The sequence below is a fragment of the Phalacrocorax carbo genome, chromosome 18 (genome assembly GCF_963921805.1).
Source record: "Phalacrocorax carbo chromosome 18, bPhaCar2.1, whole genome shotgun sequence".
NCBI classification, from domain to species: domain Eukaryota; kingdom Metazoa; phylum Chordata; class Aves; order Suliformes; family Phalacrocoracidae; genus Phalacrocorax; species Phalacrocorax carbo.
The window spans coordinates 6,531,551-6,545,752 of NC_087530.1; the positions used below are offsets into that span (position 1 = coordinate 6,531,551).

A 14,202-nucleotide genomic window follows, 5' to 3' on the forward strand; every position below is an offset into this window, starting at 1 on the left:
GTGCGTCACAGTGAGCGGTGCAGCATTTTGGGTTTGCAGCACCAGGGCAGAACAGCCATGGTGAGGGAGATTCAGAAGCAAATGTAAAGAATTTGCAGATCTCTCTGCCAGCAGAGAGATCATGTGCTTGAAGGGTCTTTCTGGCTCTGAGCCCTGCCCTGCCAGGCTGGGAGCAGCACAGGGGTCTGGAACCGGGCAGGCCAGGGTGGAAGGAAGGACATCTGCTCTGGACAGGCACAGGAGGAGCTCAGCCCTTGGCTGGGGTGGCTGGAGCACGCAGCTTGCGTCTCAGCTGAGCGTGGCAGGAGCAAAAACCTCTTCCACAGCACTGGTCCTAGTGGGAAAGCTGCCCCGGTGTGACTCCACGCTGACTGTTCGCTGCGAATACAACAAATGGTGTAACTCTTGCTTCTGCAGGGGCAGAGGCGGGGGCTGGCCTGTGGCTCAGCCGCTGGTCAGGGCTGGTGGGTTAATGCTGCCCAGACGGAGAGGTGACTTGTTTTCCTTCTCGGCTCACTCTCTGAGCAGGAGCCAACCTTCTGGATCTGCCTGTACAGCCTGACACATGCTCACATCAACAGTACTTCTGTCCACCTGGACCCAGGGCCACTGTGCCCAGGGGCTGCCTTAAATTCACACCAGCACCCCAGGAAAAAGGCTTCTGTAGCCCATTCTCTCCAGCGAGTTGGGTGCCACCAGTGTCCCATTGCTGGGGACAAACCTGTCCTTGTGCAACAGGGTCTGTAGCGATGGGACTGGAGCCTGGTCCTGGGCTGAGTACAATGCTCTTGGGTTACTCCAGACCCTCTTGGAAAGGACAGGATTAGTTTTCCTCGCTGGCAGTTAAAAAGTTAAAAAGCCCTGAAGAACAAAACCAGTCGTAGCTGGTTCGATAGTCCTAATGCTTTGATAGATGGTTTTGTAAATGACAAACCGTTGTACTCCATTCATTGTTTTTTTTGAGGCTTTTTTGAGGCTTGAAACATTTTTTTTTATCCCAACATGTCAGTTAATTAAAAAACTGCTTGTAACCTCAAAGCGCTCATTTCCCACTCCGTCGCCAAAAGTTTCAATCTTCCTGAAATACATTTTTTTTCTGTGTAAAGGAACCGAACCCCAAATCCAGCCCTTCAACACTAATTAACTTGGAGAGCTTCTTTTAGCCCTGACGCTGGCAGCTCACCAGAGTTTTCCTGCCGCCATCACCAGGGCCAGGGCTGGGGAAGAAGGAGTTAAAAGTCTGCATTGGAAGAGCAGCCCAGCTGCCTGCAGGAGCTTAGATCCCACTCTTTCTTCACCAGTGTTTGACAGCTGGGGAAAAGCCAGCTCTAAATTCAAATGCGACTTTCTAGACTGAGGACAAAATTATACCCGACTGCCCTGATCCACCATCTCGGAGAAAACCAGGACAAGCTGTCTTTGAGGCTGGGCAGGCTGGTGTTTATTTCTATTTGCAGGTCTGGGGCTTTGTGGTCTGTGACTTGTCTGGTTGTGCTTCCAGGCTGGTCACTCCGGGAGCTCGTCTCCCAGCTGGGGGGTACCAGGGCAGCCTAGGCCCTCTGGTGATGGGCACTCGTGGGGCAAGGGACAGTTCTGTCCCCTGTGTCCCATCCCTCGGCAGGTGGCTGTGTAGGGGAGGGCTGGCTGCCTCTGCCACGGGAGTGCTCAGCCCGCACTGGGCGGGACTGGGCAGTGCTGGGAGTGCTGCCACGGAGGGGTGGGCTGTGGGATCGGGCACAGAGGGAGCGCAGGAGCACAGGGCTGGATGCCTGGATGCGGCTGAGGTAGGTGCCTACCTTCTTCCAAACTCCTCCTTCTTCCCAGCGCTGATCAGCTCCTGTCCCTGGGGGAGCAGTGCCTGGCTGGGCGAGGGATGCTCTGTGCAGCTCTGTCCCTCTGGGCAGAGACAGGAGGGGACGTGGGACAGGGGAATTGCGGTGGGCTGTTTTAGGGAGGCAAGAGTTCGAGCTGTGGCCAGGCTGAGCCTTGCTGTGGTCCACACAGTCGAGGTGGCTGTATCCCAGCTTGGGGCATTGAATCCCCACGCAGCTGGTGGTGGCAGGGAGCAAGGAGCAGAAGCAGCCTGCAGTAGGGAGCAACGTGGGCAGCCTGCTCTGTGTCCCCGTCTGGGGTTTGCTCACCAGCAGCTCTGCTGCATCTTTTACTCCTGACTGGCCCAAAGGGGTCTACAGGGGCTGCGGGCTTTCGACGAAGAAACAGTGGTGACTTCTGTTATCTTTAAACGTGGCTGTTCCTGCCCCCTCTCCCACAGAGACCTCTCGCAGCCTGAGCAAGATCTCCGCTGGCTGTGAGTGCTGCAGGCGACCGAGCAGCACCCTCCCCCAAAATGATGGAAAACACAGTATTTATGTCATTTACATTCTACAGCACAATCTTGATTTTAAAAATGTATGTTGTTGCCATCATTACTGGACAAGTGCGACTCAGAAAGAAGGTAAGTTCCAGTTTCCTTTACCTTTTTCTCCCTTTCTGCCTTGTTACTTGGTTTTCTCTGCATTTTCTTTCTTTTTTTTTTTTTTTTTTGTTCTTGTAAAGGCCAACAAAGTTTTCCTGAAGCAAGTTGAGTTTTCTTTGACTTAAGTTGAAAGCAAAACTTGTTTCATAGCTGCGGCAGATAAAAATCTCGCTTCTCTTTGGCTCTTTTTGTTTGTTTCTACTATCTGTAGTTTGATGTTTATAATTTCTGAATCCTAATCTAAATAGTAATTTCAGATCTAAAATGACATGCAGGTGAGCTGCTTCTGGAAACAGTTTACAGTTAATTTGTCATGTCTGGAAGAAAAGGAGGGGAGAAAAAAGGTTTAAGAACAAATCATTGCAATGGTCTTTTTTCTTGCAATGTGGCAGAAAGCTCTGCTGCTTTTGGAGGCTGAATTACTATGTGAATGCTCCAGGAGAGCAGCAAGTCATGGGGAATAAAAACGATACCTGGAGGAAATAGTTCTTGGACACAGGGGAAAATATAAGGAGGAGCAGGAGCTCTAGCTGCCATCAGGAGATGGGGCTAACTGGACCTTTTATCGCCTGCAACTCAAATTGAACTTGGGGCAAAACTCAGGTGTCTGTAAAATCTGTTTTAAAGTATTTGAGAAGTTTCCGACTGCATCAATGGAGTGGGAGGAAGAGATTTCTGCTCTCAGATAAAATACAAAGATAGATACTCCTGTGCTGTAGCATCATTCTAATGGATGATTTGGCTTCTCCCCTCGTGTTTCTGAATGGGAACAGTCTGGGCTTGTAACATGATTAAAGAAAGCTCCGGAGTCCTTTCCAGGCTGCAAAGTGAAGCTGTCGCGTGTAACCAGGTCCCTGAGGAACAGCTTCTGGGTATAGGTGGGGAGCTGATATAAATCATTTTTATTTGTAAGTTTATTAGTGTAGGATCTGATTTCCCCAGGGCTGATTTCATTCATACAGTATCACTGCCAAAAAGCCAGCCAGGGAATATTATTTCTCTGTAGGGTCAACTAATCTGTCAGTCCTGGTTATCTTTTGGATGCTGCTTCAGTGTCTGCAAGCTCTGTGCCAGCAGTGATCTCATGTGGTGGTTGGCAGAGTCTCCTTTAAATGGGTTTCAGTGGGAGAAGTGGACTGGGATCAGGCCAGAGCTCCCTTGAAGCCCCTGGTTTGGGACCTGCTAGGTAGGCAGAACTGGGTTTTTCAGGGTTTAAGGAAAACCCGTGCGGAGGTGCAAGGTTTAATCCTCAGGACCATGCACATGGAAGTGCAGTTACTCTTGTATTTGTGAAGGGTGGTGAGAAACTGGGGCTGAAAGGTCTCCTCGGGCAGAAAGAAATCCCCACAGGTCTTAAAGACTGGGGGCAAAGCTTCTATCTGTAAAGTTCCTGAAAACATTATGAGCACATATATTATGGGGACTCTCTCCTGCAGGCATTTGCAAACCCGGAGGACGCGCTGCGCAACGGGGGGCTGCAGTACTACCGCGAGGACCCCGATGTGGAGCGGTGCCGCAGGTGAGCATGCGGCGGTGCTGGCATTTCCCCTGCATCACAGGGCGATCCCTGGCAGATGCTGGCAAAGAGGCAGCAGGAAGCTGAAGGGCTCATTAAGTAATTACCTACGTGGGCTGAATGCCTGGAGCTTGGCTGCAGGACCCTGTACACTGAGGCAGATTAATATTTAATGGCAGCATGATGTGCGCTGGAGCAAGGACACGTGGAAGGACATGTGGAAGGACCCGGGTTTGGGGTCTGACACTAACACAGTTAAACTCCTTCCTAGATCCTCAAAGTCCTGCAAGCCCCCGAGGGCTTGTTCCGTACCCCCACCCACAGGCTTCTCATGCTCTGCTCTGAAAGGACCCTGAACCCCCCCACATCCCTGCACAGCTTGGACAGTACAGCCAGGCCATGACTGGGAACTGTGTGACTGATCCCAGTGCTGCATGCTCCCTGTCTGGGGATCTGGGAAGAGGCTGGATAGGATGGCAATAACTTTTGTCTCCCTAATTGGGCAAACTCTGTATCAGGTATTCAGCCCTGGGCTTCCTTTACCATCCCCCTTACCCAGGAGGTGCCCCAAGTGTTGGGCTGGATCATGTGTGTGGGCTGGTGACGTGCAGGAAAGGGGCTGGAGCTGTGCCCTGCCGTCACTGAGCCCTCAGTCACCAGCTCTGCTGTGAGTGGGGGACCACACCACGGACCTCTCGCTGCCTGCAAGATTTGCTTTAAAAAACATCCATTACCACCTAACAGCATGGCTTCCAGAGGGAGGAGGATGGCAAATGAGCAGTTTCATTGCTAGGAAAAAGAAAGTAATAGTAGTAATAATAATCATAACCCTCTTTTGATTAGTCAGAAAGGACAAACTTCCATAAAAATAAATAACCAGAGCTTCAACAAAGACCTGGGGAAGTCTGGGATCTGACTTGTGCAGTTAAAGCACTCAAGGTCAGTTCTTGCTGATCTGTTCACAGCCCTGGGGAAGACAAATTAAACCCAGGGTGTTTCGGCTGGACAAGGGTGATGTCGGGTTTTCTTCTCAGGCGTTATTGGGATGGGAGCAGAGCCATGGCTGGGCTGCTGGAGTCTGGGCAGAGCAGGGGAGAGCGACTGGCAGCTGGGAAGGAGATTTCCCCCTTGACTCTTAGAGAGGCCCCTGGCTGTATTTCAGTTCTTTTCTTTCCTTTCTCCTCCCTGTCCTTCTGTTTGTCCTTCCAGCCCTGCTGAACCTCTGAGTCCTTGGGGGCATGTTTGGATGGGGCCACTGCAGGGTGAGGCAGTGGGTGTCCAGCACCTGCCCTCTCCCAGCATGGCTGACACCAGAAGCAAACCATGCTCATCACCATGGCCATGGCTGGCCTGTGGGAGGGTTTTGTGGTGGTGTCCGCAGAGGTGATGCTGTCTCAGGAAAGCAAGCGGGGCCCTGGGCTGGGAAGGGAAGGGGCTATGAGCAGGTGGGTAGCAGCCCATCCTCGTGTCTGGGAAGGGGCTGGCTCTGCCCAGGGACCATCTGGCCAGAAGAAGAGGGCTTCCCACAGCTCCCCACCTCACTCCTGGGTTTGGCAGGGAATATGTCTCCTCCATGTCTAGGCTCTGATTACCTCATCCCCAATGAGTCTTTCTGGCATTGCTGCTACAGCAGCAGGACTCATTTTAGTGTCTTTTCTAGGCCAATTCCTCCATGCTGTCCCAAAATCACATCCAGAAAGCAGCTGAATTAGGGTTTCCAGCAGGCTCCTTGCCATGTTCATCCACTCCTTGCTTGGAGATGTGGCCCTTAAGCTATGGACCACTCCCCATGGAGGTGGGAAGAGCAGGTAGGACAAAGGCCCTTGCACTGGTGCCTGTTATGGGGATAATGGAGTGCTGAAAGCCCTTGGGGTAGCTCTTTTCTGGCTGCAAAAGCCTGTGCATCCCCTTCATGCTTCAGCAAAGCTGGGGCTGGAAACAACTCAGGTGCCATATTTACCCACAGGTGCCCTGGCACTGCTGAGCCAGTGCCTGGGCTCTGGTGTGGGAAGAGGCCAGCAAAAGGATGCTGGCAGCAGCCGGTGTTCAGTGCACCAGTCATTTCATGTGACATGGTGGTGGGAACCAGACACTGGACCCAGAGCCTCAGCTCACATCCCTGTCCCTGGGCATCACAGCAAGGGAGAGGAGGTTGGGGCAAGCTGGGTGATCAGTCCTTTCCCACAGCTCCTGCTCCATCCCCCTGCTCAGAGACCAATCCTGCCTGGGAGCAGTCACCCTCCAAAATACCCAGTCATGTGGTGCTGAAAATTTCTGATGGAGAAGCTTTTGGCAAACCTTGGCCTGAGGAAATTGGTGTGTTTGGTGAGGCTGTTGCCAAGGTGGACACGGGGACATCTGCTCCATAGATCTGACCCCAGGGACACAAGATGGGGCTTAAAACACAGCTCTTTTCCAAAGTCAGTTTTCAGCCAGGTCTATCCCAGCCTGTGTCTGCACTAGTGAGCTGTGACTGAGCACCTTAAAACTTCCTGGCCACTTCTCGGCTTGCACAGAAGAGCAGAACAAGCATCTTAGCCTTTGCTTTAGGGAAGAAACTGCTTAAAATTTTCTCTTGACTTTGTGAACATTCAGACATCCCAATGTACGGGAATGGGGAAGCAAGGGCCCCTCTTAATCAAGGCTTCCTCTCTGCCTATCAGCCCTCTAGGCATATGGGAAAAAGGCAACAGAGCCTTGTGCCTGGGATACTCTCCAGCCCAGATCTGTCCCCACTGACCAGGGCATGACCTGAGAGTCCCCCCATCAAAGCACGTGGACAGGGCTCTGGATCTTGCATTCACAAGGGGACAAAAGAAGGAGAGACAGCAGTGGTAGGGGGTGAGGACAGCCTCGCTGCTTTGGGGACCGGTTTCCTCCCTCGAAGGATGGTGCCTGGGGGAGGAGGGACACAGCCTGCACTCACAGCATGATGAGATCCTGTTTCGGTAGCAGTGAAGGTGGTGGCCAGCGATGCTGTGATACCCAGGCAGGCACATGTTCAGATGGAGTGCAGGGTTTGGCCCCATCAGTGCCAGTGTGCATTCATATGGCCACAGCGCTCCCTCCAGTCTGGCTACGGTGCAATTAATCAGGTGGTGCTGGCACAGTGTGGGGGTGCAGGACATGCTCAGGGCGTTCCTCCTCGGTCCCCTTTAGGGCGCTTACAGAGAGGGGCAAAGCCAAGATCCGTTCCAGCGTGGGAGTTTCTCCTCTGGAAACCACCTCGTTATTGTGTAACATGGCCACATCTGGGGCTGTGCCTTGCTGGCGCCGCACCAGCTTTGAGCTTTTTGCAGCTTTGCGGGGTCTTTGTTTTGCTTTGTTTATTTAAAAGCTCTAACCCTTGAGCTGTCATCTGTCACAGCAAAGGCATCCCAGTCACGGAGGGCAAGCTTCAGGAGCGCAGCATCCCAAGGGAGAGACACCAGGTGCAAAATCCTGCTGCCTGTGTGTGTAGGGGGACCTGCCTCTTTTGGGGGCTGCGTCTGCCCCATCCAGTGGAGGGATGGGCACTCCGGCTAGAAGGAATGGGAGACAGCAGGGAAGCCTGGTGGGAAGGAGCAACCTTATCTCCCTTTTCAGGGCCCACCACAATGACATGGAGAACATCTTTCCTTTCCTCTTCCTTGGAGCCATCTACTCCCTGCTGGATCCCAGTCCTGCAGTGGCCAGGATCCATTTCTTCATCTTCTGCGTGGGGCGCATCATACACACCATCGCCTACCTCCTGCAGCTGAAGGCTCCCATGCGCTCCGTGGCCTACAGCGTGGCACAGCTGCCCTGCTTCTCCATGGCTCTACAGATCCTCCTGGCCACCACCCCGTACTGGTAACGCCCAACGAGACCAGCCATCCAAACCCCCTTGTCCCACACTCTACTGGTTTCACTGACTGGACCGGGTGGTGTGTGAGTGTGATTATGCATGTGGGCACATGGTATAAAATAATAGAATTGTAGAATGCTTTGGGTTGGAAGGGCCTTTAGACACCATCTAGTCCAACCCCCCTGCAGTGAGCAGGGACATCTTCAGCCAGATCAGGTTGCTCAGAGCCCCGTCCAACCTGACCTGGAACGTCTCTAGGGATGGGGCCTCCGCTACCTCTCTGGGCAACCCATTCCAGTGCCTCACCACCCTCGTTGTAAAAAATGTCTTCCTTCCTATAGTCCCCCTTTAAGCACTGGAAGGCTGCAATAAGGTCTCCCTGCAGCCTTCTCTTCTCCAGGCTGAACAACCCCAACTCTCTCAGCCTGTCCTTGCAGGAGAGTTGCTCCAGCCCTCGGGTCATTTTTGTGGCCTCCTCTGGACCCACTCCAACACTTCCATATCCTTCTTGTGCTGAGAGGCCCAGAGCTGGACACAGCACTCAGGTGAGGTCTGAGCAGAGCAGAGGGGCAGAATCCCCTCCCTCAACCTGCTGGCCACGCTGCTTATGATGCAGCCCAGGATACAGATGGCTTTCTGGACTACAAGCACATGTTGTTGGCTCATGTCCAGCTTTTCGTCCCCCAGTACCCCCAAGTTCTTCTCTGCAGGGCTGCTCTCAGTCCCTCCATCCTCCAGCCTGTATTGATATCGGGGGTTGCCTCAACACAGGTGCAGGACCTTGCACTTGGCCTTGTTGAACCTCATGAGGTTCTCACATGCCCACCTCTCCAGCTCGTCTAGGTCTCTCTGGATGACATCCCATCCTTCTGCACTGCTCAGCTTGGTGTCATCTGCAAACTTGCTGAGGGTGGACACGATCCCACTGTCTGTGTCTTTGATGAAAATGTTAAATAGCACTGGTCCCAGTATGGACCCCTGAGGGACACCACTCGTCACTGGTATGTTGCCAGGGAGGCCACCTGCACCCCAGGGATGCTCAGTGCAGCCTCGATAAAGTCCCCGTGCTATTGAAATTGGGCAGGGAAGTCATGAGAGAGAAGGAGCGCATCCCCACATGGAACGGGAAGGGGATGTGGAGGCAGGTTTCTCTCATGCCTGCTAAGGGTCGGAGGGGGAAAGCACCTGGACTACCCATTGAGGAAGGGGTTCATTGAAGGAAAGAAGGTTTTCTGGCCCAACTGCATTCGGAACTGGGAAGGGGAAGATGTGCTCTTTCCCCTTAGTCACAAATACCCCATGAATCAGGAAGAGAAAATCATGTGGTCCTGTGAAGTCTCTTGGTCAGCAGACCAGGTTGGTAGCAGAGGCGGGTTATAAAACATCTACCCTCCTCCTGCCAGGCCATGTGGGTCTGTGGGGAGGGGGTGTCTCTTAGGTTCCCTCTCCCATGAGGAGGAGGACAGGAGGCAGGTGCCTGCCAGGCAGCATAACACTTAAGTTGAAACTTTGGTGTCATGGTTTTGGTGACGTGAAGCCACCGAAGTGTTCAGTACCCCCAGCACTGCCTCATCTCACGCCACAGGATGCAGCTCCCTGCCGGGGAGCCTTGCTGCAGGCAGGACCCTGCAGGTCCCAGGAAGGACACCCTGCGGCCGTTGTTTGGCAGCTCCCAGCCAGCAGCAGCTGTGGCTTTTCCATCTCAGTCTCACCATGGCAAGATGCAGAGGGACGCGCCTGGAGCAGCGGCAGGAATCGCTTACTGCGTAGAGAGCCAGACACAAAGCTCTGGGACTTCTGGAAAGACTGAGATGCTCACACAAAACAGGGGTTTTGCAGTTTGCAGGCAGAGCTTTCTCCCAAGGGTGGTATCTGCGTTCACATGCCACTGATGCCTGAAAACACTCCCAGGGCACCAGACTGAATTTCTCCCCCTCTGTTTGCAGCCTTTCTCTGGCCACAGAATGGCTGTTGCTATTTGGGGAATGTGCCGTGACTGCTTTGGGGGTGTTTTCTTTCAGCTGTTTCCTGCTGTCCACTGCTGCTGAGCTGTGTGCAGCCTGGATTAGCTGGTGTTTGCAGAAAGCTCTGGAAACGAGTAGAGTGGCTTTGAACTGCCCCACAGGAGAATACTGCTGCTCTGCAGGGTTGCCTGAAAGCCATTGTGCTGGACAAGAGAGGCTGGGACCATGGTATCACAGGATGACAAACCCTCGGGAGATTCTCTGCCACGTAGCTGTCCCCAAGTGCCAAGGGCTGGTCCAGGCAACAGCAGCATGTAATGGAGCACCCCTATGGAGGACATGGCAGGAAGAAGCCTCTGCTGTTCAGTGCCTCCCTCCTCTGAGGGCAATGCAGAGTTTTACTAAGACCCCAGGGGGAAACCAGAACGAGCCCCTTCTGCCTGTCCTAAGCACTAAAGTTGTTCCCTTAACCCCACTGTCCTCAGAGATGCTCTTACTGAGACCTCACTGAGTGCCTACATGCACAAAGCATGGGCTGAAACACCAGCTCAGACTGATGCTCTGAGCCCTTGCCCAGCTTGGGTAGCAGCTTCTGTGCCAGTAACTCCTGACCCCAGTGCAGATGTGCCCTTAGGCTAAGCTGTTTGGTGAGACTAGGAGCAGAGTGCTCTGGTCTCCTGCTGGGGATGCAGACCCCACCACATGTGGAAGGTGGTCAGGACTGCAGGTTCAGCAGTTTGCTCTTGGCCATTTCTCATTTACACAGCCTCAACAGATGTCTGCGTAATACATACCCCTCTTAAGCCTCTTCTGCCTCACATGGTGCACAAGGTCTTGAACCCCTGTACATTTCTCTGCTGCTGCACGTGCATCCTGGTGGCAGGAAACAAATATTCCCAATAAAAACAAATCATTGTGCTCTGATACATCCTTCCTTCAGGAGCAGCAGATGCAGCTGGTAGCAGCTGGGTCCAGACCTAGCAGGATGGCTCCCCAGCTGCAAAGTGCTTTGCTAAACACCACTGCAGAGCCTGGAGTGCCCTGGGACTCCAAGAGACATCCCTTTCCTCTAGACTCATCTGCCCTGCAGAGGAAGCTCTCTTCCAGGTGTGTGTTATTTGTGCTGATCTTTTAAATTCAGCAGAGCTGGAGCTTGCAAAGGAGCTCTGCTCGGTTTTCTTTCCTAGAGTAGTAGGTTGCTACAAAGCTTGGTGTTCACCTAAACCTCCTCCATCCCAGCTTCCCCCAAAGCAGGCTGAGGGGTAGGAGGTGCTTTGTCCCAGCAAGCTTTCTTCACACCCCACCTGTGCTGAGCTAGGTCCATCTTGCCTGCGGAGCCAAGGTGGTGTTTAAACCCTGGAGGGCTGGGGAAGTTCAGGTAAGATGTGGTTGCCCTCATTTCTGTGCTTATGACTTGCAAAGGAGCTGTCTGTATTTTTTCAAGCTCAACAGCCCCCTCTTTTTGCAGGTAGGTTGCTGGGAAGCAAAGGCTTAATTTCCCTGGTTTTCCCCTATTTTCTTAAACTGTTGGGGTTTGGGATGTGCTGCCCCATTGGTGTCTGTTAGCTGGTTGAGATGGCAAAATGGCTCCATTTGGTAGTGGTTTTTTTCCCCCTCGTGCTTTTTGCTTTCAGATAAGAAAGCCTGATAAAATGGGCTTTCTCCATACATGTTGCTGAGGTTAGAGATGTAGCTGGGAATGAGATTTTGGCATGGAAAGGAAGAAATGGGGCTGAAGACCCCCCCAGTCACCAGAGCTGCCAGCTCCTTCAGCCTCTTCTAAACTGCCTGTTCAGTGCCTGGGGCTGATGCCCTGCTCAGGGAAGCTGAGGTTATGTGCAGAGCTCTGCGTTCTTCTTTTTTATTAAAAAAAATAAACCCTGTTGTACTGGCTGCAGGGAAAAGCTTGGGAATGTGAACTCTCCTGGCTTCAAAAAAACAAACAGAAAAAGCCCACAAGGCAAACTTCAGAGAGGCCCAACCATCACACTTATTTTGAAATGCTGCAGAGGTTTGTGGGAGGCAGGACAGATCCTGGCTCTCAGCTGCCTGGTCAGCCCAAATCTCATCAGGGTTCTCCCAGGACCGAGGCAGTCGGAGCCACTGGCTCTCCCCTGGGCCCAGCCAGTGGCATTTGCTGCAAGTGATGAGCTAAAGCATCTCCCGCCTTTCCCCAAATAATATCCTAAAGCCCAGAGCTCAAATTCCTGCTCCAGCATCGGTGTGGGGGAAGAATGTGGCCAGGGTCCCCCACAGCTCCAGGAAAGCAGGGATGGAGGTTGCATCTACCACCCTCTGGGTTTTGGTGTGTGTATTGTACATGCCAACAATTTGGTATTCACACCTGGCTCAAACCTGAAACGGTAACGCTGCGAAACACACCTGGGACTGTAGAACAACACAGTTTGGCGCTTAGATATTTGAATATGATTCATACTGTCAGTATGTGTCTTCCCTCCACCCTGCTGAGCCCAAGGTGTCTGGAGGTGGGGGGAAAAGCAAGTGGAGACCCAGCACAAGCCACCTCCCTTCCCACACACTTCTAGCCAGTTCAGCCCCAGGATCCCTCCTAGCCCTGAGCTTTGGGCTTTTCCCTTCCTTACCTGCCTGTGCTGCTGCCTGGCTCTTTCCTGTCCATCCAGGCGTTCCTCCTTGTGGGGTCTGGAACAAAGATCCCCCTTGATCATCTCTCCTGTGACACAGGTCACTCTGTCTTCTCTGCCCTTCCAAAATCTCCCATTTCCTCTAGGAGATGTGGGGCTGTAGGGTTTTGCCACGCAACCCCCCTTATTTCTCTTGAGGAATCAGGATTCCCTTTGCTTGAAGGGAGGGTGAGAAGAAGCAGTTCTACAGGTATGGGCATCCCAGAGGTTAGTCCCCTGGAGACGACACCGGTGTTTCCCTGCTCCTCCCTGGTGTACACGAGGGTGAAGCTGGCGCAAGGAAATCTTTATCCACCAGTTGTTTTTTTTTCCCCTACCCGGCTCCAGAGCTGAGCTGTGAAATGCCCCCTTTGCAACTTGGGTGCCGTGCTGGTGCCAGCCCCAGCTCCAGGCGGGAAGAGGGAGCGGGATGGGGGGGCTTCGAGCCGCACCCCCGACCCCGCTGGGCTACCCCAGGCTGCGCTCCCCAGCGCGGGGCTGCAGCACCCTCGTGTGGCTGCGAGCACCCGCTGCGGGGGGCACCCTGCTCCCCCAGCCCCCAGAGCCGCCCCCTGCCGCCGGGCCACCGAGACCCCCACCCACGGAGATCCCAGCCCGGGTGCCGGGGCCAGGGAGCTGTGGGCAGGCCCCGGAGGGGGTGCTGGAGGTGTTTTGGGGCAGAGGGATGCATGGCTGGGTGCCGGGTGCCATTCCTTGGGGAGTGGGTTGAGGAGGAGGCCCCCAGCTGCTCCTGGGTCCATCCAGCTCTCCGGAGCAGGCGGCCGCGATGCTCTGCCTCGCTCCCGGCCACGCTGCACGTCTGCGTGCAGTAATTCTTCCTTGGCTTTGTAACACCCACTACAAAGGGAATTTGCTTCCTCCCTCCTTCCTGAATTGTTATGGAGCATTACACCCCCAGCAGATAGCCATGTCCAGCTTTTCGAAAGCTTCTCTGCTGCCTTAGGTTGCTTCTTTTAAGGGTTTGGAAGGAGGCAGCAGTGAGCAAAATAGCTGCAGGGAGAGATGCTCCTTCCAAATGAAGCACAAAGTTTGGGGTAACCATTGCACCCCTCAGGACATGAGGGGCTCAGCTGCTGGGAGATGACATGTTGCTGTCATATGTCCAGATGTTTCTGCAGCTCATAGGTGGTGTCAGCAGGACTTGGAGGGCCTCCGGACCTTCCTGTTGCCACCAGAGGGAGAAGGGCTCAGCCCAAGGGTAGCGGGAGAGGAGGATGTTATAACCGCTAGATGTCTGTATGATTCGTTTTGGATGGGGATAACCAGGCTGGCATCCCTGCAAGCTGGAAAAAGTGAGCTCTGTTTTGTCTCGCTGCCGTGGCAGCCGTTCCTGATGACAATATAAAATAGTTCTCATTAAAATATTGCTGGGGCAAACTTCAACTTCTCATCAGTCGGAAAGCCACGTGAAAATGTTGGGCTGTGGGGGTCAGAAACGAGGAAAGGGGGTACAGGAAGGTCCTCCCATCAGCTGAGACTTGTCCTTTGGGAGACAGCTGGTTGAAAAGCAACTGCTTCAAGGAAGGAAATAAAATTTGCAAATAATGTTCTTGAAACCTTCCTCCCCACCTGAAGCTGTTGTGTATGGAGGGAGACCAGCTCTCCTGCAGAAATCAGTTCTGGTGATGGATGTGTCTGTGACAGACTGCTTCCTGGGTGGAAAAATGCTCCCGTGCTGGAAGAGGAGGAGAGGTAGCACAATGCCTTTGTGTTCCTCTTCATTGGTAGCCTTCCCCCGGCACACCCCTCCCCTATGG

General features: G+C 53.4%; 1 protein-coding gene across 3 annotated transcripts; it reads left to right on the forward strand.

Moving 5' to 3' along the window:
• Nucleotides 1–1,160: 1,160 nt before the first annotated feature.
• Nucleotides 1,161–13,884, forward strand: PTGES (prostaglandin E synthase). 3 transcript variants are annotated; one of them, XM_064468637.1, is made up of 4 exons: nt 1,161–1,457; nt 2,273–2,455; nt 3,913–3,995; nt 7,578–13,884. In XM_064468637.1, exons 2-4 carry the CDS (start codon nt 2,348–2,350, stop codon nt 7,825–7,827), a joined length of 441 nt encoding a protein of 146 aa, XP_064324707.1. In that variant the 5' UTR covers nt 1,161–1,457; nt 2,273–2,347; the 3' UTR covers nt 7,828–13,884. The 3 variants fall into 3 exon arrangements, with proteins under 3 accessions (XP_064324707.1, XP_064324706.1, XP_064324708.1); XM_064468636.1 differs by lacking the exon at nt 1,161–1,457 and adding an exon at nt 1,474–1,784; XM_064468638.1 differs by lacking the exon at nt 1,161–1,457 and having other exon boundaries at nt 1,810–2,455.
• Nucleotides 13,885–14,202: the final 318 nt, after the last annotated feature.

Excerpts from the sequence above, each read along its gene's own strand:
- PTGES (XM_064468637.1), top strand. The coding sequence starts at position 2,348 with ATGATGGAAAACACAGTATTTATGTCATTTACATTCTACAGCACAATC. Across the intron at positions 2,456-3,912 it reads AAGTGCGACTCAGAAAGAAG|GCATTTGCAAACCCGGAGGA; the intron begins GTAAGTTCCAGT and ends TCTCTCCTGCAG. Across the intron at positions 3,996-7,577 it reads GATGTGGAGCGGTGCCGCAG|GGCCCACCACAATGACATGG; the intron begins GTGAGCATGCGG and ends CTCCCTTTTCAG.